Source organism: Leucopleurus acutus, assembly GCF_964270905.1.
Source record: "Leucopleurus acutus genome assembly, chromosome: 4".
Classification (NCBI taxonomy): domain Eukaryota; kingdom Metazoa; phylum Chordata; class Mammalia; order Artiodactyla; family Delphinidae; genus Leucopleurus; species Leucopleurus acutus.
The window spans coordinates 154,549,415-154,573,349 of record NC_139146.1 but is presented as its reverse complement, the minus strand read 5'-3'; the positions used below and the strand labels follow the sequence as shown (position 1 = coordinate 154,573,349).

The following is a 23,935-nucleotide window of genomic DNA, read 5'->3' as shown; positions in this document are numbered from 1 at the left end:
CCACCGGGCCCCGCCCCCCGTCCCACCAACACCACAACCTCCACCCCAAACTCCAGCCCCCAGCCCTACCCCCCGGGTCCCCGCCCCCTGCCCACCAGGGCACCCACCCAGCTGGCCCCGCGCCCCGCCCTCGGGGCCCCCGCTTTAAGCACCGCCCCTCTCCGCCCCCGCTCCCTCCCCCTTTAAGTGCCCTGCCCCCGCCTCCCCGAGGCCCCACCCCCTCCCCTTTAAGCTCCCAGCGGGCCCCCCCCCCCCCGCGTCTCCCCAGGCCCCCTTTAAGCGCCTCGCCCCGCCCCCTGCCCCCCGCCTCCTGCCCCCCGCGGCCCCCGCCCCCGGATGCGGGGCCGGGCGGGGTCCCGGGGCCAATGGCGGCCGCGCTCCTCCCGCGCCGGCGGCGGCTCCTCCCGCGGGGAGAACTGTCAGCGCGCGGCGGCGGCGGCGGGCCAGACCCGTCATATGACCGGCCGGCGGCCCCGGCGCCGAGCACAGCTGCCCGCGCCGCGATGGCCCCGCCGCCGCCCCCGGCCGCGCGCTGAGCCGGGCCGAGGCCGCGGAGCCGCAGCCGCAGCCGAGCCGCAGCGCCATGGCCCCGACCCTGCTGCAGAGGCTCTTCAACAGGAAGGGCGGCGGCGGCTCCGCGGCGGCGGCGGCGGCGGCGGCAGCCCCGGGCCGGGCGCCCCGGGAGGGGCCGGCCTTCAGGTGAGGGGCCGCGGGACGGAGGGGCTCGGAGCGGGAAGGGACGAGGGGAGGGGCCTGCCCGGCACGCCGCCGCCGCCGACCCGGCACCGTGGGCCCCAATCAGGCGCCGCGCGGCGCTCCCTCCCCACCCGCTTGAGGTGCCGGGGCTCCGGTGGTACCCGCCGCGGGCCCGGGGGTCGCGGGTCGTGGGGGGCCTGGGGCGCCGTTGCAGCCTATTGTGTGGGAGACGCCGTGGCGCGAGCGCGGCACCGCCTCCTTCCTCGCCGTGGGACCGGCTCTCGGACGCGTGCCTGGCAGCGAGCCGCTTCCCCGCCGCGGGGCGCCGGCTGCGCGGGGCGTGTGCGGGGTCCGAGGTGCCCGCGCAGCGAAGCTGGTGCGTGTGCGCACGGACTGACCCCCGGTACGCGCCTCCGGAGACGCGCCGCGCGCGCGGGCGGCGCGCTGGCATCCTGGGTGCCCTCGGTTGCTTTCTCCCGGTTGCTCGCCCGGCAGCCTTGGGCGCCGGGTGTGATCCGATCCCCCTTTCACGGCCGAGGGAACATTAAGTCGCAGAGAGCGCGACCCGCAGATGGGGGCGACAGACCCTGCATTTGACCTGCGCGCTTTGAGCGCACAGTCCAGCCTGAACGCTCTAGGCCCGTCCGCCCTCCTGGGCTAACTTTAACATGGGGCCTTAAAACGGCCTGTATTGCCTTTCAGCACGCTTGTGTTGAGAAGTTCATTTACTTCCCTGTAACAGTTTTTTCCCAGCAGGTGTTTTACTGAGCATCTACTTCCAACTTGGACACTCTGCTGGGTGCTTTTTGGCTAAAATGTCTTGCAGAAGGAGTTTATAATTGAAGTGTAGACCCAGGGTACTTAACCTTTCAAAAGTTTCAAGCGGAACTTTGACTGCATTTTGGGCCAAGTTTTGTGTTCTAGATTTTGCTCCGCGTAAATCCCATTCGCTGAAAGCACCCAAAGCCCCTCACGGCAGTTACGTGAACGTTACCAGTCTTTTGTGACCGTGGGTGTGTGTGGGTGTGTGTTGTTATTTGGAAGGTAAGTTGTGAAGGCTTGACACACCTTCGTTAAATTCCCGTGTGTTCTGTAGGTGTACTGAATCGTTACAATTCAAGCAGGGAATTCTACTCCTTTCACTGCTTTGGGTACTAGTGATGCTGTGTTGCTTCTCAGAACTCGGTAGAATTACTTCTGGCCCAGGGTGTGTAATTTCTCCTCTTCCCTCCTGGTAACCCAGACTCGGTGGAGGGAACAAAGCCTGGAGAGGACAGGGCATGTGTTCCAGGTGTCTTTGCTTGGGCAGCCCTTGTCAAGGACACAAGAGCCCTCTGAATGCACGGTCGTGGTTTCCTGTGCTCTACGCTCACTTTCCCACCACCGTTTCCTCCATCTACAAGTGTAAGGGAGTGTCTTTTGAACAAAAAAACTGTGGCTATATTTAGGGCCTGGCCATATTAGGGAAACTGATTCTAACTTTGTGGGAACATTCTCAGTGTAGTGTTCTGACTTCCTGCTGGTGTCTAGTGAAGAACACAAAATTGGGCCAGGGAATGGTTTTGGAGGTTTGTTTTTGTTGACCTCATTAGGATTTTCTGCAAGTTTGGGAGGTGAATGCCCAGGAGAAAACTGGAGGTCTCAGGGCCCTTCAGCAGTGTCCCTGCTGAGGGTTTCCCTTGGAAAAAGAAATGCAGTAAAGACTCAGGAAGATGAGGGCCAAATCGACCGTGTCACACCACGTCGACCAAGGGCACCCGGGCAAGTCTTTCTTCCTGCTCTCCTCACCTGGCTGAACTCTCAGATGCTGTGCAGCCTTCCTGGGAGAGTGGAAAATTTCCCTCTCTCGCCCTACAGAATGATGACCTCGCACTTCATATCTATCCAGATTTAACGAAATAGGAGCTCGCATGTGCTTCTGGGGGAAGGGGTACCTCAGACAGGCAATGAGCTGCCCTTGGGGGCCCACTTTGTAGCTGAATAGATTTTCAGAAGTTAAGGTGCAACGCTTAGGTTGAACCTCTAGCACGCCTAACGGGAATTTGTATCCTTTTAAATTGTGTCTGTGAAATTTGTCTTCTTTTTCCCCCCTTTGGCCACGCTGCACGGCACGCGGGATCTTAGTTCCCTGACCAGGGATGGAACCTGTGGAAGTGCGGAGTCTTAACCACTGGACCGCCTGGGAAGTCCCTGATTTTGTATTCTTTAGTGCCTTTAAATACAGGCAGTACCTTGTAGATCTCGAGAATGAAAGGAAGATTCAGGCTGGCTTTTGGGCGGTTTTGTAGCATAGATCTCCATGCATTTTGGGGAAAAGCCTAAGTAAAAATAAGACCCAGTTTGTATATACATCTTTTTGTTTTAGAGTTCTTCTCTCTCTCTCCTCTCAGTGGTGGACTTCCACTAGTCATCTTAAGCCCTTCCCCCCTTCTCTGCAGTCGTGCCCTGGATGGTGCTCTGCTCGCCCTGTGCCCGGCCCTGTCACCTCCCCAACTTCCTCTCCGTCCGCTCGTCCCTCCAGTTCGCACTCACTGGACTTGATTAGAGAGGAACTTTGAGGCCTGGTGTAAGTAGCTTCCCTCACGGGTCATTTTCAGGTCTTTGTGCTTCCCAGCGTTCCACCTGCAAAGGGTCATCACAGTTGGGATTCCTTCTTAAGTGTATTTTTTCAGGATCTCGACAAGAAGCCCTTTTCATAGCTTTGAGGAAAGAGCTTGCTAGGAAGACAGAAAAAGAATCAGAAGAGATTGAATTTTCAAGTTTGGGAGAAGGAGATGGGACACTCTGCGATTATGGTATTTGTGAAGTGTAAGCTCTAAAGTTATAAAGTTGCATCGCGGTCTTGAAATTTGAGAGAATTCTCTATTTGCTGGTCTTTACAGTGCTTTCACTTTTACCTGGTTGATATACACGTACACACACACACACGTGTGTGATGCAACTCTTTTTCCAGAAGGATAAACCTGGTTGATATACACGTACACACACACACACGTGTGTGATGCAACTCTTTTTCCAGAAGGATAAACGAGAACAGAATGAGGTTATTTGTCTGGAGGCTCAAACAAGTAGAATTGGGTTCTTGGTTCCCTTGCATCTCAGGGAAGCATGTTCATTTAGGAACTTTTAAAAGCCAAGGTGTGCCCACTGGCTTCTTTTTTTTTTTTGCGGTACTCGGGCCTCCCACTGCTGTGGCCTCTCCCGTTGTGGAGCACAGGCTCCGGACGCGCAGGTTCAGAGTCCATGGCTCACGGGCCCAGCCGCTCCGCGGCATGTGGGATCTTCCCGGATCTTCCTGGACCGGGGCACGAACCCGTGTCCCCTGCATCGGCAGGCGGACTCTCAACCACTGCGCCACCAGGGAAGACCCCCACTGACTTCTTGAGCTGCATGTCTGGTTCAAGTTTGAAGCTTTATCTTAAGGTGTTTTTTTTTAATGTCTCTGGTAAATTAGTGTACCAGTTTCCACCTCAAATGTGTATGCAAGAGGGAGGCGGAAGAGGTCACCGGTTAGGCAGTGTCTTATTTGGGACCAGTTAGACGAAGCGAGTAAGCATGCGTGTTGCTTGGGATGTGAGGGGTAAAGGAGAGCATCTCAGCCGCTTGGTAGGTGGCTGTGTAAATGCTGGGAAGGAGAGACCCCACCCCTGCGCCTCTCCAGTCCTGAATATCCGAGGCCACAGGGCCTAGTTAGTGCTAATCCAAACGGTTCTGTTAGAACAACATTAAGTCACCCGTTCCAGGGTTAGTATTATGTAAGTATGGTTTAATCCACTTACCATTGTTATCCAGTGGCGTCTGATGCTCATCTCCTGGGCCTGTGGCTTTGCGCTCCGCCCATACAGACCAAGGTAGGACAGTCTGAGGACGCCGAGATGCACGCACAGCAAAGAACGCACTGGAAACTATAACAGGAAGGTAATTCCGACGCGGATGAGGAGTTCACCCCTGCGTTAAGTACCACACATGGAGGATGCACTGTTCTCACCCTTGCTGTGACCGAGGATTCACTCTTCCCTCCCAGAGGAGCCTCCACTGCCAGCTCCCACGACGCTAGCATTTCTAATGAGCTTGTCCTGGGGTCGGGGGGATATTCTGGAAGAAACACAGATTAGCCCCACTACACTCACGTTTTTACTGACTGTAACATAAGACACGTGACACAGAAATCACAGGTTTCATTTCTTTTTTTGGCGTTGCTGTGGGGAGAGCCTCTTTATTTAGTTGCAATACACGTGATAACCCAAAAGGTGGTCTGAATTGAGTCTGGATTCGTGCCTGAGTTTTCCTTCCCTAGACAGTGAGCACATGAGGAAAGGAATCATGGCTTACTATCTTCTTTTAATTTAATTTTTATTGTATACGGGACTGCAGTCGATTTACAATGTTGTGTTAGTTTCAGGTGTACAGCACAGTGACGCAGTTATCCATCTGTACATACATCTTCTTTTTCATATTCTTTTCCATTATACGTTATTCCAAGATATGGAATATAGTTCCCTGTGCTGTGCAGAAGGCCCCTGTTGCTTTCTTTCTACGACTTCCTAAGTCTTCCTGGCGGCTTCCTTGCGCGCTGCTCTGGATCCGTGAGCACACCCCCCCCCCCCATCACATCTCCTGGTCCTGACCTGTGCCTTGGGTCCCGGCGGGGTATTAGGGGTTTGGGGCCGGTCCGGGCTCACGTCGTGCGTTCTTTTCATCGCGGAGGCCGTCGATTTTGTCCTGTCTCGTGCACCATGTTGCCATGGGACCCACATGTCTCTCCATTTCTCTGGGCCTCAGTTTTGGCGTTTGTAACGCGCCCGTCCTGTGTAATAAGGTTGTGGTGAGGAGGTAATATATTTGAAAATCTTGTGAAAAGAATAAAATGCAGTACAGAACGATTTTAAGTATTACGGAGAGCCTCTTAAGTCATGGAATTCAGTATCATTCATATTGAGGCTTTATGGACGTTGAACTGTCTTCTCTTTCTATAGATGGGAGACTTGAGACGGAACAGAAGCCACGCGATTTTACTTTTTTTTTTTTTTTTCCACTTGGATGGTGTCCGTGATGAAACAGACTGAGTCTTCAGAGGAGCGTTAAGACCAGTCACTGAGGCCCGGGTGGAGGGGCCTGGACAGTCAGGAATGGTTTTAGGAGTACGGTGTATTTTTCAGAATTATTTGCAAGTTTTTCCTACCAAGAATAAAATCTTATTTAAGCAGCAGGAGAAATGTGTTAAGTGAAGTGACACAGCTGCACAATGGCTGATATTCTGCAGCCACCAAATCTTTATTTTATGTCTGTTTATATATATCACACGTACATGTGTATTTATGTATGTACACACATGCACATACACATGCACACATGTGTTGAAGATGCTGAAGATGGGCGTGTGGGGTTGATTGTGTGTGTCTGTACGAAGGTGAGCGGCCCTGCACACCAGCATTTTAACAGGGGTGGTCAACCGGCGGGTGAAGCTTTCATTCGACTCTTCTGTGTTTTATATTTTGTTGGTATTTTGGATTTTGCTCTAACAAATTCGTGCTGCCTCTGTGATTTAAGCGACAGAAACCAGCGCCTCTCTACACCTACACTCTGTGCATTAAAAGACCACATTATTTTAAATGTTAAGTAGTCTTTGGAGTATTTTGCATCGTGAGGGAGGGACTGAGTGTAACACTGGCGGAGAGACCTGATTTGAGTAACAACTCTCTAGAGACTTCCTCTTCTTTGTAAAAGTAAGTGGTAGTCCCTGTTACGGAGAGCAGTATGCTGTGAACTTTAATGTACTTAACACCGAAGTCCGTGACGACCCTCAGGAGGCCAGTGTAACCAGGGAGGCTGGTGAGCGCAGGCCGTATCTGTGTGCACAGTTTTCATCGGCGGGGCAGGGTCCCGGCCCTCCTCCAGCCTCAGGCAGCCTGGTCTCCAGCAGGGCTCAGGAGCTGCACCCAGCTCTCCAGTCAGCGGTCGAGAGAGACCTAGGTAAGATTTATTTGAAATGTACGGAAAAAGGTGACACGACCTTTGAGATTTGGGGTACCTTGGGTACGCTGAGGGGCTTGGACTGGCTGCTTTGAAAGCTGAGACAGGCATTTTAATTTTCGGTTCTGAAATCCGAGTCAGTCATGTTACACGTTGTCATTAGACTGAGTAGGTGGTCTTGAGAGGTGGGCCGGGCCTGTGGTTTTTTAATGCACAGAGTGTGGATGTAGCGAGGGCGCTGGTTTCTGTCGCTGTGGCTTTGGGTTGTGTTTCTCATGGTCTGCCTGTGAGGTCAGCCTAAGGAAGCCTTTGCAGTTGTGTTTCCTCGGCCAAGGGGGTGTAAAAGGTCGTCCTTGCGCTCGTGAAATGCTCCGGCTGCCAGTGTGAGCTCCTAGCGGGCGAGTCTGATTTGGGATCTGGGACTGCGCTGACTTCCCCAGCCACTGGTTTTCTTGGTGTGGACGCAAAGGAGCAAATGTTTCATCGCTTGTCTGAGTCCCTGGCGGGCGTGAGTGGTTAGGCCCTCAGGGTGAGATCGTGTCTTTGGCTGTAAAAGTCAGTCTTTCCCTTGCGGGTAAGAGTGCTGAAATATTTAGTGAGCTCCTACTTACCAAGCGTTCTTTTTATCTCTGGTCCGTGAGAAATGATTACTCTGGAGAAGAGGAAAAACAGGACGGACTTTTCCAGCTTACTGGGCATGGAATGGCGATTTCCCTCAACCCCACCCCTCTGTAAACGGAACGTCCACGACTCACTGCTCAAGCCGCACAGGCACTCTTGTGAGGCGTGCTCGGTGGGAGGCGGGGGCGGGGGTGGGGGATGGAAGCCGGTGGGCTGCCGACCCTCTCTGTTCAGCCGGAAGCTGTCCAGCTGCCTGTGTGATGGACTTCTGGAAGGGACAGTGTGCCTTCTCACACATCACGTACATACGTTTTTCTTGCTGCACACTTTCTGTTTGTGCCAAAATAGTATAATCTATTACGCGCAATGAGCGCAGCCATTAAACGCAGCCATTAATACTCCGATGTTGTGGGGATGTGTTGCATGGCAGGCGCTTTCAGTTACATAAGATTTTAGTGTTAGCACGAGTCTGGGTCCGCGGCTATCATGTTCCCCTCTCTTTCACCATGCGCTTCTCATTCATATGTACATTTGGAATATTTTTATTCGTCCCTGAATCTTGCTTAGTTTGCACATCGTGCTCTAGAATTTGTGTCCAGTGTAGTGTTATAAAGAGATACCTGTCTGCTTTACGAAGATGATTTTATCACCACGCCTGAGACCTTTTAATCATAAATAAGAGCATTTCTGTGTTTGAAGTAATACAGCTTTAAATCAGTGACCACCGGTGTCTGATTAGTCACAGATGCCTACTTGAAAATGACCACCAGTTCATGCAGGGCGGTCACTGGGGCAGTAGAAATTCGGCCCTCACAGCCGACGGGGGCGGATGGGAAACCTGCGTATCTGATGGGGACCTCACTCTAGTTTCCAGTGAGGATAATGTTGGACGTTAATAATGTAATCGTGCAGCATGTGTGCACAACCTAAATATACTGTGTGTTTATGATAGAAGGATTTTTCTAGGAAAATTGATAGTCTGTTTATTTGAATATACCCTAGGTGACATTGTGTAATGGATATCAGTAGAAACGAAACATGTCCCTGAATTTACCTGACAATTTAACACAACCTAAGAAAGGTACTAACTTTAGAAGTATCTGGTTTTCCTTGATTTAAGTATACTCGAGACCCTGTCATGTGAAAGGCTGCATTGCCAATATTGACTTGTCAAACAGTCATTGTTCAATTTTATTTATTTGTGGCTTACTCTGACAAAAAGGAGTGTGTGTTTTTAAACATTTTATCCATGAAACTTTTCACAGAACACATTATCATTTATTCTGATGGTTGAACAAACAGAAAACTAGCCTTTGCTTACAAGTGCACACATACCAGTTAAATGGAATTGGGTGGAATTTTGCATTTCATTGGTAAATTCTGCTCACTAAACTTTTCCTTCAGTTGTCATGGCAACTCTGTTCCTTCACAAGTTGGAGACAAGTTAGACGTTAACCTGCTTGTTCCTCCAGAGATGAAACAGGTGTTTCATTTTAGGATGTGTTAGGAAGAAGCAGTAGTCTAATGTGTTCTGCCTTTAACACCTTATAAATACTTCAGATTGCCAACTGTGGTTCCCTGGTGTACCCAGAAAATTGGACATTTTCTTGTTTCTAACCTACAGTTGAAACCTTTGGGGTGATGGGGAACAAATGTAGTGTATTTGATTGCATTTAGCTCTTAATTAACTGTTCTCATTTACTCAAGTTCTCTTATAAAACATGATTGAGAAATATAACAAGAATATCATTTAAATTTGCCGCTTTAAGCATACATTTGGGTAACTGAATGAAACAAGAAAATGTCCATGTTGTGGTTAGATATGGGAATTCTTCTAATCCTAGCCCTCTTGTCATGGCTGTAGTGCTTAGTGCAGGGCTTGGCAGGAGGTTGCACTTAGTAAATACTTGTTCGATGAATGAATGAATGAATGAATACGTTTAAGAGTTTTGCAAACAGACAATCCTTAAAGATTCTCTGGTGTTCCAGAATCTGACCTCTCGTTGTATTATTCTTTTTCTTGATGTTTCTGGCATGCATATTGTCATTTTTCAAAGGAATTTTGTTATAGACCACACAGTTTCCTTCTTTCCATTAATATGAATGAATTTTTTTTTGGTATCAAAATCATAAGGTAAATACTCTAAAGGAACCTGCCCTCTCCTCAAAGTAAAAAAAACACCTAAAAAAGACACTAAGTAATATATCTGAGACTCAGTTATAAACTCCCACAGCTGTTGAAAGCAACATATAGAAAAAAGTATTTTATTTAAATAATCTCTGCGAACCTCTGAAATTATCAGCTGTGTGTTGCTAACTGTAAAACTGCGTTCTATACCTTTTAGATTCCTTGAATTTTTGTGTGGCTTGTTGAACTGAAATACATGATGGAATGAAATTAGCTAAGCGGTTGTTTCAAATAGGAGATGCAGCTCACTTAGTTCTGAAAACGATGTTGGTCCTGTGAATCCCGCAGAGACGGCGTTTGCATGCTACCTGAAGTAAGCGCTTTAGAAAAAGGATGGAATTGTCGCCGCTTTGCAGCTGAGAAACTCACTTAAAAATGGGTTTGTAAATCTGACATGTTCTTTGGGAAGAGATGGCCCAGACCACGTGTCATTGGTGATGGCCTCAGAGGCGAGGAGGGAAGCCACAGGCAAACATCTCCCCGGCGTATCGGGCGGTGACTGTTTGCTTTAGGTTGGCACATTGAGTAAGGGAGTTGCCAGGGCCACAGCAGTGAGCACAAGGCCAAGAAGGGCACTTGGTCCCTTCCGCGCGTGCAGGGCTCCGTGGAGACCCTGAGTGCACGGGCACTGGCCAGTACCACGTGGCCTTGAGAAACGGCTCACAAATTATGATTTTTTTCAAGAGTATTAACTTTTCAGGGCACCTGATTAAAACTCAAACAGTATAAAATGATACACATTGAAATATAAGCCTCTCATTTCACACCCCTAATCTCTCTTCCCAAGGGCCACCCTTATTATACCAGTTTCTTTTAGTGTATCCTTCCAGAAATATTCGATGCACATACAAGAAAAAACATTCTCTTTCATTCACAGAAATGGTAGTTGCTGTACACACCGTCCAGCGTGTTGCTGATAGGTGCCCGGCTTCCACTGAGTGAATGTGCGTGGAAGACTAACTCAGTGGCTGTCAAGTCTGGCTGGACATTGCAGGGACCCAGCAAGGTTTAAATGCCCACACCATTCTCTGAGATCCTGATCTCATTGATCCGGGTTGCCTACAGGTCTGTTGTTATGGACACCTCCCTGCCACCCCCCAGGTAATTTTAGTGGGCAGTTTAACCAGTCCCCTGTTGACGGATGTTTAGATCGTTTTCAGGCTTTTTTGTTAGAGATGTTGAACTTCCTGGTCAGAAGATGCTTATTCATAAGCTCAAGTATATTTCTAGGGTCAGGACCCAGGGTGGAACTTCTGCCTAATCACTCTTCAGAGATGCTGTACCTACTTACACTCCTGGCAGCATCACGTGAGTGGCTGTTTAGTGGAGGTGATTTAAAGTGACCGGAGGAAACTGTGCTGGTGGCTGGTGGTGAAATTCGGACCCTACCCCTCGCTTGGTAGCTGTTGACCCCTTGTCTAGCTTGTTCTAGATTTAAAAGAAAACAGTTCTCTGCATGAAGATGTTAAAAAAAAGCAAAAAAACTTTCACACATGGAGATGTTCTTTAGACATTATTGTTATAATGATAAATATCTAAAAAGAATTATAATAGTTGTCTAACAGCAGGAAAGTAGCTAAACTGTGATGTTAGCTTTGTAGGATATTATATGATGGCTAAATGATTAAGACTGTATTAATATAGTCACATTGTGTTTTAATATAATATATAAAGTATATTTATGTATGTTTAATATGTCAACAAATACATTAAATACTATATGTTAAAATATATGTTAATTATAACATATATTATATAATATACATATATAATGTAATACATATATACTATGTTATAATTAATATATTCACATTTAATATAACATAATATAATCAAATGTTTGATATGGTAAATAAAAAACCCCAAATCAATTGGTACCTACAAGATGAATATGTTAGTAAAATATATAAATGTATGACCAAGGACTAGAAAGGAAAACAGGAAAATACAAGAGTTGATTTGCTGGGGTAATGAACTTGTGGATAAATATCCTTTTAAAAAATTTGTTTACTGTTATAAGAGAGCGTGGGCAAAAAATACAAAATGAGAAAAATTCTTTTGTAATGCAAGTAGCCGTTTGTGACTTTAAAGATGTATTTTCATGTTGTGAACCTCATTAACTGGTGGACGTATTATGGGCTGTGTATGTAAACAGCGTCTCTGCAGTCTTTTAAGACGCCTGTAAGTAGCTGCTTCTCCAGAGTGTTTACGGAGCCCCCCCGCAGTGTTTGTGGAGGAGGGACCCGCGCCGCATGGCATTTGCTTACATCATCTCGAAGTTACCCTTTGAGGTTGGGTATTTCATTAGCTAATTTATAGGTGTAAAGTTGTAATAATTTACAGATGAAAACTGAGGCTTGCTGGAGATCACTGTGTGGGTAACTAGTGGTGCTGGGAATTCAAACCCAAGTCGGTACATGGTCTGTATTCCCTCTCTGCAGGTGAACATTTGAAGTTCCTAGGAGGTTGATGTTCTGTGGGGTTTATAAGGAAGTATGAGGTCTAACTATTATTTCTAGGGGGCTTCCATTTTAACTGTGCAAATGATAGGTATTAAGTTTAAAAAACTAACTGATAAGACAAAGCAGTAAGGAGTTCAGGACCAAGTCTCTACAGTCCTGTTGAGATGTCAGGCAGGGGTGAGGGCCCTTTAGTCCAGCTGCTTCAGGACAGGCTTTACCCAGGAGCTGGGATCTGATGGGTAGGACTCGGGTGGAGAGGATGAAGACAACTCTTACCTTGGAGGTGTTCCTGGGTCAGGGAATGGGCCGAATTCTTTGAAATACGAGTGTTCCTGGGAGGCAGGGCCCACTGGGGCCGGACTGTGTAGGGCCTCGCAGGCATTATTCCTGCTCAGGCTTTTTTTTTTGTTTTTTTATTTGCGGTACGTGGGCCTCTCACCGTGCGGCCTCTCCCGTTGCGGAGCACAGGCTCCAGACGCGCAGGCTCAGCGGCCATGGCTCACGGGCCCAGCCGCTCTGCGGCATGTGGGATCTTCCCGGACCAGGGCACGAACCCGTGTCCCCTGCATCGGCAGGCGGACTCTCAACCACTGCGCCACCAGGGAAGACCCCTGCTCAGTTTTAAACTTAGGTGGCCCCGACCAGTAGGTGAGCGTCCTCGGTCTACACTTTGAGGGTTAATAGAAAGAGTAGAGACCCCGGTAGGGTCTGTATTCTTGAGTCAAAGCCGGCTCTCCCACTTAACCACGTAGGGCATGTCGTCTCTGAGGGTTCTCTTCCGTAAGATGGGTGTAAAACGGCTTTCCTTGCACAGTCCTGAGGACTGGAGATTACACGCGTCAGTTACACCTGGCGCACAGCGCTCGGTGCCTGCGGGGCCTCGGGTCTCAACCCTCAGTGCCCAGCGTTCCGTGTCTCTGCGCACAGCTCCTCCAGCTGCTTCCCTGCGTTCACCCCGACTCTGGGTGGTGCCGAGCCTGTGGCGGCCGCGAGCGGCTTGTGTTCCTCAGGAGGTGGCGTTCCCTCTCGGCAGGCACCGGGGAGCCACCGCAGGCGTGAGCGTGGGTGGCTGTGCAGCAGCGCAGCACCAACGCCTTCACTTAACTTGGGGGCTGGGATCCAAGTTAGTGCAGTTTTACTGTGTATGGTATTTCTTAGTCTCCCCTCATCCGCAATCCCAGGACTCTCTTATCTCCAAAGGGAGAAAACCAAAACGATCCGAGCCAGCAATGTCACCTGTGTGGTTCCCCTCCCAGCCCGTGGCAGAACCCATACTTGGTAAGCCTAGCACATGTAGGGAGTGCGCTCTCTCTCTTTTTAAATAAAGACTTTCTTTAGGGCAGTTTTAGGCATCCAGGAAGACTGAGAGGAAGGCCCCGAGGTTTCCCCTGTCCCCCCTGCCCCACACATGCGTAACCTCTCCAGTTATCAGCAAGCTCACCAGAGCGGCCCGTTTTGTAACCAATGACCGACTGCATCCACACACCATGATCACACAAAGCCCCTCGTTTACCTTGGGGTTGCCTCTTGGTTCGCTCTTGTTCTGTGAGTTTGGCCGAATGTGTAATGACACGTGTCCACCATGATAACATCATACGGAGAATTTTCATGGTCCTGACAACCCTCTGTGCCCGGCCTCGTCATCTCTCCCCAACCCCCACATATCTCTCTATAGCTCAGGAGCTCCATTTTTCCCCCAAAGCAGTTTCCCGGTAGTTCTGCTTCCTGTATTGATGAACGGTTTCCTGAAATGCAGGCCTGCACCAAGGAGAGGAGATTGAGCTTGAACACGAGTTAGATTTTCGCAAGCAAGAAGGGGGACCAAGGGGAAAAGAGAGAGAGGCGTTTGTCTCAGAAGCTAGACGAAGGGAAACCTTGCAGCTATCACGTAATCTCATTGCACTGAAGCGCTAAGCACTGGTCCTCACTGTAGCGGGCTTGGGGGGGGTTGCAGTTCGGAAAGCCCGCGCCCTCCGCCTCCTGCAGCTGACGCTGTCAAAGGCCGCCTGGTTCCTGCAGGTGCAGCCGCACCCGCATTTCACAGTGCGTTCAGCATCGGTCTTCCTTCTTCCAAGCCGCCTCCCTTCAGACCGGGCAGTGCTGGACTTCGCTCTCACAGCCAATGAGTGCCCGCTGCTCAGATCGCTGCATGGAGGATGGAGCCTTACGGCCTGGACCGTAAAGGTCGGTAGTGTGTTTAACATGGTGGTGGCCACGTGAGTTGGCCTGAGCTTGCCTTGACTGCTAGCATGTTCAGTAGCTGTTTAACAGGAAGGTTCATTTCAAAATTACATCAAAATGAGCACTTGATGGTTGTGGTCCAGTCAGCAGGCCGTAGCAGGTGACATCCTGGGGGTGACAGTCTTGCTGTCCATCGTATGTTAGGTCCGAGCTCTCTCCCTGTGTTTTAGAAACCTTTGTGCGCAGGGCCCTGGGCTTCCAGGACCCCAGAGACATCGTCGGGGGGTGGAGGCATAGTTATCCCCGAGGATAAAATAACAGGATCGCTGCTGTCCTTCAAAACAAATCCCAAAGTATTGTTAAACTGTCAGTTATCACCCCTCTGCTCAGAAGACTCACCTTTCCTTCCCACCCTAGAAATATTTGGGGTGCAGGACTTTGACCACGTCTGCTCTGGGCATTGGGGCAGGCAGGCTTCACAGTTCTTTTTTTTGCCAGCCCACATTCTCAGTGAGGGTCCTTCCTCACCATCAGGTTAATTCCCTGTGGCCTTTTGGGGGGCAGAGCAAGAGGTCTTTGACCTACACAGGTTAGGCTCTGAGATCCTCACGGCTGGAATTCTCCATCTGTTCTGAGCCCGGTGCAATCCAGCGTCCCAGGATTTAAGGGCGTCAAAGCTCAGCAAGTAATTCTGGGTTTGTCTGTCCTCCACTGCGTTCTCTGCAGGTAGTTTCTCCGGGGGGCCTAAATGGTATGCATGGAGGACTGTGCATCAGGCATGTTTCCGAGGACAAAGGGACAGGAAGTGAGAGGGACAGGGAATTGTAAACAAAAAGAGTAAAGAATCCTCAAAAAGGAGCAATATAATATATAAAATAACTTCCAGGGTTTGAGCCAGAGTAACCGGGGCAAACAGTAGCATAGTTAATGCAAGTAGGGCAGTTATAAGGAGAAATGACTTGAAAAAAGGAACGCGTATGTTTGTTTCTGCGCGTGAATTTGAGGTGCAGCTGGACACCCCAGTAATGACGTTCAGGGGACAGTTTAGGCCAGTATTTGCCAGAGGGCCTAGGAAATCCACATCTCGCTCTTAAGACTGTTCTTCTTTCCGTTTTGTGTGTGTGTAATTAAAAAAATTGAGGGACTTCCCTGGCGGTCCAGTGGGTAAGACTCTGTACTTCCAATGCGTGGGGCGCGGGTTCGATCCCTGGTCAGGAAACTAAGATCCCGCAAGCCCCGCGGCCAAAGAGTAAAAAATAAAGAATAAAAAAGATAAAATTGTGGGGAAAAAATCGAAGTATAATTGGTCTACAACATTATATTGGTTTCAGGTGTACAACATGATTCTCTATTTATATATATTGTGAAACAATCACAGTGTCTAGTTAACATCCGTCACCTTGCGTAGTTATAAAAAATTTCTTGTCACGAGAACTTTTAAGACCTGTTTTCTTAGCAACTTTCAAATATGCAGTACAATGTTAACTGTAGTCACCATGCTGTACAAGACTTTTCTTTTTCTGTTCCCTCCCTCAAAGTTACTTTTGTCCAAATTCTGTTTGCTCTTCCCGACACAGTTCAGATGCCTGCCGACTGTCTTGAGCCCTCAGAGGGCTCACCCTCCCAGCTCCTGCACTTACTGTTTCTTTGTTTTGTCTTTATGACACCGACAGCATTCTACCAGCTGGTATTCTAATTAACCAAACACAGCCAGATTATACGGTAGGTGCAGGGAGCAGGATATATCGATGTACGGCCCTGTCGTGCATGCACTGCATAGCACCGAGAACACTGACTGGAGCTCAGTCATGTTTAAATATATTTATTTGAGCCTGTTTTTTTTTTTTTTCTCTCAGCAAGTATCACTACTTAGAGGAATATAAATTTATTAGCCATTATATAAAGTTCCTTTTTGTGCATAAACTTACCTCTTTAAAGCTTTAAGGACATCTCCCCACACTTACATTGCAGAATTTAACCAGTAAGTGTGTTTACCCTGTCGTGCCTCTGACTGTGTTTACCCCCTTTTCCTTCTTTCTTTTCAGTTACAGGGTTACGTAATTTTTCTTCAACCTTAGACCTATAGACCGTTTTATCTTTTTCTATGCTAGTTCCAGTTTAGATTTCTGAGGTTCACTGCCAAGAAACGTATGATGTATTCTCTTAAGAATATACTTTTTTGAGAGCTTGGGTTTGTCATAAGACTAGCTTGAATGCCGTCATTCTCTAAACTGATCAGACCTTTGCTCAAACTAAAACTCATGTACCATTTACTTATCTGTTTGTTTGTTCAAAGAACCTGAAAGGACTTACTGTGTGTTCCACTTTAGTTGGGCATTTTCCTGCTGGAAATGTTTAGTGCCATAGATACACGTGGCCCTATCCCTGGCCAGCCTCTCCCTCAGATCAGCCATGAAAATGTTGAGTTCGCTCTTCACGCATCACTGAAAAGACCACTCTGTTTATACTTCTCCGTCCAGAGAAATGTTTGTTTATGCCTACTTCTGTTTTCTCGTCCTAATCCAGATTTCTGTCCAAGATAAATATTTTACTGGCTTCACACTGTTTTATCCTCGTAAAAACAAGTGACCAGATACCTGTGGTTCGTAGAGTGAAAACGTTAATGGCAGGTGGCTCTCGGATGCATAAAGGGACACTTGTTTTGGATTCTCGTGGCCACAGTTTAAAAACACAAGCCACCTAAGTTTACTAGTGCATGAATTATATACACTTACAGCTTCAGGAACAGACGTCTGTTCCTCCCATTTGAATTTTGTGGATGTCAGTTTTGAAATGAGAGGGCCAACTAGGACTTGAGAGCATTTTTTTTTTAATTATTTACTTAATTTATTTTCCTTATTTTTTTGGCTGCGTTGGGTCTTAGTTGCGGCACACGGGATCCTCGCTGAGGCATGGGGCTCTTTCATTGCAGCGCTCAGGCTTCTCTCTAGTTGTGGTGTGCGGGTTTTCTCTTCTCTAGTTGTGGCGCGCCGGCTGCAGGGCGCGTGGGCTCTAGTTGAGGTGCGTGAGCTCAGTAGTCATGGCGCGCGGGCTTACTTGCTCCGCGGCATGTGGGATCTCAGTTCCCTGACCAGGGATCGAACTCGCGTCCCCTGCATTAGAAGGCGGATTCGTAACCACTGGACCGCCAGGGAAGTCCCGAGAGCGTTTATTTCACCCATAAATTGCGGCTGTCTTCACCTAGTGGTGAGAGCTGACAGTGGTTGTTGCTTCCCAGAGAGCGCAGCTTTGTTTGGGAAGAAGCTCCGATAGTCGCCCTCTGCGGCCTCTATTCCTTGAGACTCTTGCTCCATCTCTTAAAAAAGTAGTGACAAGTTCCCTGGTGTCAGAGGTATTGCAGGGTTTTTTTAAAATTAATTTATTTTATTTATTCATTTATGGCTGCGTTGGGTCTTTGTTGTGGGGCGCGGGCTTCTCATCGCGGTGGGTTCTCTTGTTGTGGAGCACGGGCTCTAGGCACGCGGGCTTCAGTAGTTGTGGCTTGTGGGCTCTAGAACGCAGGCTCAGTAGTTATGGCTCGCGGGCTCAGTAGTTGTGGCTCGTGGGCTTAGTTGCTCTGCGGCATGTGGGATCTTCCCGGACCAGGGCTCGAACCCGTGTCTCCTGTATTGGCAGGCAGATTCTCAACCATTGCACCGCCAGGGAAGCCCCTGGTATTGCAGTTTTAATCTCTGGGGCTTTCCGTCTCCTTTTGACTTTTTGTGGTTTCCTCCTCATGATGCTATACCCTTAATTTGCCATGTTATCGACTCAGATGTGGTAACTTCTCAGTGGGTTGTGGACACAGGAGACACAATGGGGAGAGGTGATTTTCTTAGCACTGCTTCTCAAGGCCCAAAGGTTTCTTTTAATCCCTAAGTCTGTGATTTGACCTTTACATATGACACAGGAGCACCTGTGGCTCCAGAAGCCTGGAGGTGGGGAGAGCGACAGGCATTGCAGCGTCTTATACTTCGACGTTGCTGAGAAAGTACCTCCCCACACCCCCCCCACCCCGAGTGCAGCTGGCCTGAGGTCCTCTTACTCGAATCATTTCTTTTCCTTGGCAAAGACAAAGACTTATTTAGCCCTGGAAATGTAGTGGTGATGGTTTCAGAGTAGAAACAAGCCGTGCTGGAGGTTTAGAGTGCTGCAGTTAGGAATCACATTGCCACGTAAACCAATGTCCCCCATGGGTTTCTTTTCTAAAAATTGGGATGAGAGAGAGGTGCGTATTGGTTACACGTGCTGCTGGGCATTAAGGACCAGTGTTTCAGAGAGAGTACACTGATGAGACGGACTTAACTCTAATAGTTCACATCACGTGGATTTTGTTTTCCAAAGTGGTTGCATTTATTTCATACAGCAGGTCACGGGCCCCCTGACCAGGGTGCTGGGTGCCTGTGCAGGGAGGGCTGGGTCGGGAACACAGACCTCTGGGCTCCTGCATTGCACTGGGGACAGTTTTCACCCCCACAGATTTAGCCGATTCCCTTTTTTTTTTTTTAATTTTTATTTTATAGTGGAGTACAGTTGATTTACAATGTTGTGTTAGTTTCAGGTGTACAGCAAAGTGATTCACTTACACATATATGTGTATCCATTCTTTTTCAGATTCTTTTCCCTTATAGGTTATTACAGAATATTGAGCAGAATTCCCTGTGCTATACAGCAGGTCCTTGTTGATTATCTATTTAACACATAGTAGTGTGTACATGTTAATCCCAAACTCCTAATTTATCTCTCCCCCCCTTTCCCCTTTGGTAGCCATAGTTTGTTTTCTATGTCTGTGAGTCTGTTTCTGTTTTGTAAATAAGTTCATTTGTATCATTTTTTTAGGTTCCACATATAAGTGATATCATGTAATATTTGTCTTTTTCTGATTTACTTCACTTTGTATGATCATCTCTAGGTCCATCCATGTTGCTGTAAATGGTATTATTTCATTCTATTTTATGGCTGAGTAGTATTTCGTTGTATATATCTACCACATCTTCTTTATCCATTCCTCTGTCGATGGGCATTTAGGTTGCTTCCATGACCTGGCTATGGTAAATAGCGCTGCAGTGAACATTGGGGTGCATGTGTCTTTTCAAATTATGGGTTTTTTTTGGATATATAAGCCCAGGAGTGGGATTGCTGGGTCATATGGTAGCTCTGTTTTTAATTGTTTAAGGAACCTCCACACTGTTCTCCACAGTGGCTGCACCAGTTTACATTCCACCTACAGTGCAGGAGTGTTCCCTTTTCTCCACACCCTCTCCGGCATGTATTGTTTGTAGCAGTTCCCTTGTTTTGCACTTGTTAAAAATTGTTACGAGTTTGTAACTAAAATGCATTTTATAGTTTCTAATCATCGTAAAAATGCATTCTTTTGAGCATCATTGAACGTGAGGTCTGTGCTCTTGTCTGGTATTGCGGTGCTCAGCGCTGTAACCTGTGGCCCTTAAGAGTCAGGCCTGGACTCCCCCACGTGGTGGGCGGGTCTCGCTTCTCCGTGCTGTCCCCCTCCTTCTCACCTGAGTCAGAGTGAACCTGTTCCCTTTGTGAAGCTCTCCTTGCCTGGGCCTGCCTCGTCCTCCTCCGCTAACCCCCGGCTCCTACCTAGCATGGGGCCGGAGCGGGCGTGGGCTCCGCAGCCAGACCTCGGCTTTGCAGTCCTGCTGCCATCACCGTCACGCAGCCGTGTGGTCCTGCGCGCGCTCCTGAGCGTCTCTGCCGGGCTGCTGCCTTCTCGTCGGTATAGTGGGAAGCATAGCGAGCGCTTGGTGACGCAGCCAGGAGGTTGACGTGGGGTTGCCCTTGAAGAGTGAGAGCAGCGCCTGGTCCTTGGTAAGTGCTCCGGGGCTGGGGCACCCACACCCCAGGGGACAGGATAGCCCCAGCTGCTTTGTGCTCATCACTGCCCTCAGCACCCCATCCTGCTGGGTCAGCGTTGCCTGTGCCTGACTCTGCCACGGCCCCGCAGGGTCAGGGGTGACGTGCCGCGTCCGTGTGTTCATGGGGGGATACGGCGCACGACACATGTGTAGGCACATTTGAATAAATGAATAAGCGACGGCCCTGTAAGCAGAATGCCTTCAACTCAGCTTTCCTCCCCTTCTGTGAAGAGCTTCTTAGCTTTCGTTGGGGGCTTTGCATGAGGAGAGACGTGATAGAAAAGACCACCTCCTGGTTGGGCCTGGGATTCTTTTGGGAGCTTCTGGGGTTGGGACTTTGCTGCTTTGGGCGCTTCATCCCTGGGGAAGAGGCGGTGCATACCGACAGGCCCCTGCAAGAGGTGCCGTGGCCTCGGAGCCAGGGTTGAAGTGGGCTCCGCTCACTGGGCTGGAGCAGGCTGGACTCGAGGGGAGCGCCAGGTCCACGCTGGCCGTGTCTGGCATCCCCTCGTTCTGGTCACGGCCGCGCCACCCGGCTCTAAACCCGTGCTCGGGGGGTTCTGTCGGCCGTCAGGCATGCTCTGGGCACCGTGTAGCCTGGAAGCCACTTGGCCTTAGTCAGGAAGGAAGACAGTGCAGAGGGAGAAGCTGATGCAAGAGGAGAAGAGTTTCTGGCCGGAAGTAACGAGAGAGAAGCATTTTCTGCTCCAGGGTGGAGATGGGGCTTCGCCCTGGCAGCCACCCCATGGTGGGATGTTCTCGGTGAAAAGAATGCCTTTCTTAGGGGCAAGGGGGGGAGGACGGGGCTCGCTGGGCCGCCGTGATTCCTTTGTTCAAAGCCGTTGGAGGTTCGGCCCGCTAAGAAGAGTGATACCGGCGATCAATTGCTGTGAGATCTCTCGGATGTCAGGGGCGGTGGTGGAAAGCAAAGACCAGCTGCAGGCTGGGCTTTCAGGGCAGAGCCACTGGTGGGACAGGGCCCGCTTCTGAGTGTGTCCAGCCTTCCTCCACCTCCCCTGCCCTGGTGGAGTGATGGGCCACGCACGCCCACGGCTCTGAGCACTGTCCGTGTGGCCCGCCGGGTGCGATGACGAGCGTGTGCGTGCGTGCGTGTGCATGCGCGCGCATGCGCGCCTGTCCCACCTCGTCTCATCCGCTGTGTGACTCTGGGTGGGTTGCTTCCTGTCTCTGCGTATCTGCAGGTGGAGATAGAATCCCTGCTGATGAGACGGTGCGAGCGCAGTACCATGCCAGGCCAGGTTAGCACAGCAAGCGGTCCCACGTGCGGTGCTGCCCCCCGCTGGGCGTGACCCTTGGCTGGAACTGGTGTCCCGGGAGGTGGACAGAACCCCTCAGAGCCCCTGCCGGGAAGCTCATGAGGGGCGTTTACCTGTGCCTCTGCCAGTAGGGGCCGCGAGCGCTGTCCTTCTGCCTTCCCAAGCCCCTGGCCGCCTTGTCATTGCTCCTGCGTCTCTTTGTTTGTCTCTCACACCTCGCTGAGCTGCCCCCAGAGCTCGAGAGACCGGACGCACTCACGGCAGCCCAGCTCCTTTCATCCTTCTTCTCTAAGACGCGCCGCCTTCCACAGGTGCTCCCCAGCCCCGGGGTCTGAGAGTCTCTGCCACCCTGCCCGGCCCTCAGCCTCCAGAAGGGGAGGACTGGGGTGGGTGAGAGAGAGAGACGCAGCAGGCTCTTACCACGTGGAAGCGACTTTCACATAGTTAAGATGGTAAAGATGCTATTCTGTTACGGAGAGCAGCTAGTTCATGCACTTTTAGAATAATGGGTATATCACAGGGGCGTTGGCAGGATGGCCAGTACTCTGACCACCTCTTATAATGATGCTTCTGGCGTGCATTCTGAGCTCTGAAAGTCACGGGTGAACTTACAGGACCCTGCACAGTAAATCTTCATTCAGAAGCATCTGTTGAACGTCTTCCATATTTCAGGTACAGCGAGCTGTTCGGATACAGGGGTGAATGAGGCACATCACTGCCCTGAGCAGTTCAGCCCACGAAGGTTCATTCCATACGGTTCCATTGTAATAGGTGTAACAGGAGTTAACAGTGTGCCATGAGGCAGAGGCTGGGGGCCTTACAGAAGCGCCCAGTAAATGTCTGTTACGTGATCAAGGTCTCTAAGCTTGGTAGATGCCTTCGTTTTTCAGGTTGTTGTTGTTTTTTCCAGCACTTTCTTAGATTTTTTTTTTTTATCTTTCCGTTTGGAGAGTTAGATACTAAATATATATATAAGTCGTTTTGATATTTGAGCTCATAGTTTTTAAATCCTTGTTGTCCTTCCATCTCATCTGCAGATGATTTACTAAAAGTGAAAGCCAAGTTCACGTGATTCAGATGTGTCCGCTAGTTCCCTGCAGACCTGACTCAGGGAGCTGGACAGTGTGGGGAGAGTGTTAGGTGAGAGGAGTGGCAGTGGATGGGACGTGGCATTTCCTGCAGGACTTTGCGGTTTCTCCCCAGACCCTCAGGCTGAATTGCTTCCAGTCCCGTATCTGTCCTCGTTTTCTGTTTAGGGTCCCCAGATACTCCAGGCTTCAGACGTTTTTTCTGCAGTGAGAGCCTGTAGGGCGTTCTCACTGTTGGTGCGTTTGCAATACTAGGAATTTTGCCAGTTGTGACCAGCGACGGTTCAGATGTAGGAAATGCTTTTGCAAAGTCGCCACTTCCGTGGGGCCTCCCAGACCCGCCCACCACACCGACCTCGGCGGTGACCCTCTGTGTCCTGCCCTGCGTTGCGTGGGGTGAACCGTGAGGGCCGCGCACGTCTGCCATCTTCCGTGCTCTGTGGGCCTTACACGGAAGGGTTGCACGTGGGTGACAGGTGTGTGTGTGCGCATCTGATGGGGCCTGAGCAGGTCGCAGACACTGAGACCCAGGTAACAGGGGCCGCTAGTCCTTCCCCTTCGCTAGAGGAGGCGCAGGTGACTGTGGGCAGGGCTCTGGTTAACTGGCACTCGCCCCGCAACTGGGGGGGGTTTGTCTCTGGGACCCCCGGAGGACAGAGACACGAGCTGCTTCTCTGGAGCTTGCGGAGGGCAGAGGGAGTGGTCCTGGAAGCCGGCCCGGGTGCCAGGTGGTCATCCCCCGTCACTCGTGGATTCTGTGTGTGCAAGCTCGCCTACTCCCTGAAATTGGTTTGTGACCCTCAGATCAGTGCTCGGGCCGCTTTTATGGTGGATCAGGGCCACGGGCAGGCTGTCAGAATTCTGCTGCCACCCAACGTGCACCTCCCAGCTGAGGGCAGAGGTAGCGCTTGCATTCCCTGCAGACACACGGCCTCTTCGCAGCCTGTTTCCTGTCGAGGTGGGTTTCTCTTTGCATTGTTGTGCCCTTCGCTGGTGACGCGGCTGTGGAAACGGCCCCAAGCATGGTGCCAGCGCACTGTCCAGTGTGCCCAGGCAGCATGGCCCGACAGAGAAGGCGTGAGGATGCGCTGCGAGCCCGGCCTGCGCTCTGACACTGTTGGCTGCGAGTTCAGTGTGAAGGAAGCAACGGCGCCTGTGCAGTGACAGAACCGCGCGTGAAACAAGGCTAAGTGCTCATCGGCCGATGAAAGGCCTGTGGCCAGACCTTGTATTTCCCCCGAAAGCAGCGGTTCCGCGCTGGCTAAGTCCATCTTCCTGGGGCGTTTACAGCGCGCGTGCACCGCGCTGGACGCGGCCGGCGCCAGGAGGCGGAGAGCGGGCCCCGGCTCCTGGAATGAGCCCTGGGCTTGTTCCGGCTGAAGGACTGACGAGGTGGCCTCAAGCTTGGTAGGGCTTGGAGGTAAAGAAGCGAAGCCCGGATGGACTGGCACGGGGAGACCGTGGGTGGATGCTGTCGACGGAGGGTGGGCCTGGGTGGGGGGCCGCAGTCAGAGGGCCCGGACAGCTGCGGGGCAGACGGGGAGGCAGCGCCCGCGGCACAGCACGCCCG

At 50.4% G+C, this 23,935-nt stretch overlaps 1 protein-coding gene across 2 annotated transcripts in view; it reads left to right on the top strand.

Moving 5' to 3' along the window:
* Positions 1-397: 397 nt before the first annotated feature.
* The window catches only part of FNIP2 (folliculin interacting protein 2), a 124,798-nt gene continuing 101,260 nt past the window's right edge, over positions 398-23,935 (top strand). The window contains exon 1 of one of the 2 annotated variants that reach the window (XM_082838710.1): positions 398-699. In XM_082838710.1, coding sequence (XP_082694836.1) covers positions 584-699 — 116 coding nt within the window. In that variant the 5' untranslated portion in view covers positions 398-583. The remainder of the gene's footprint in view (positions 700-23,935) is intronic. The other variant, XM_082838711.1, reaches the window with a different exon arrangement.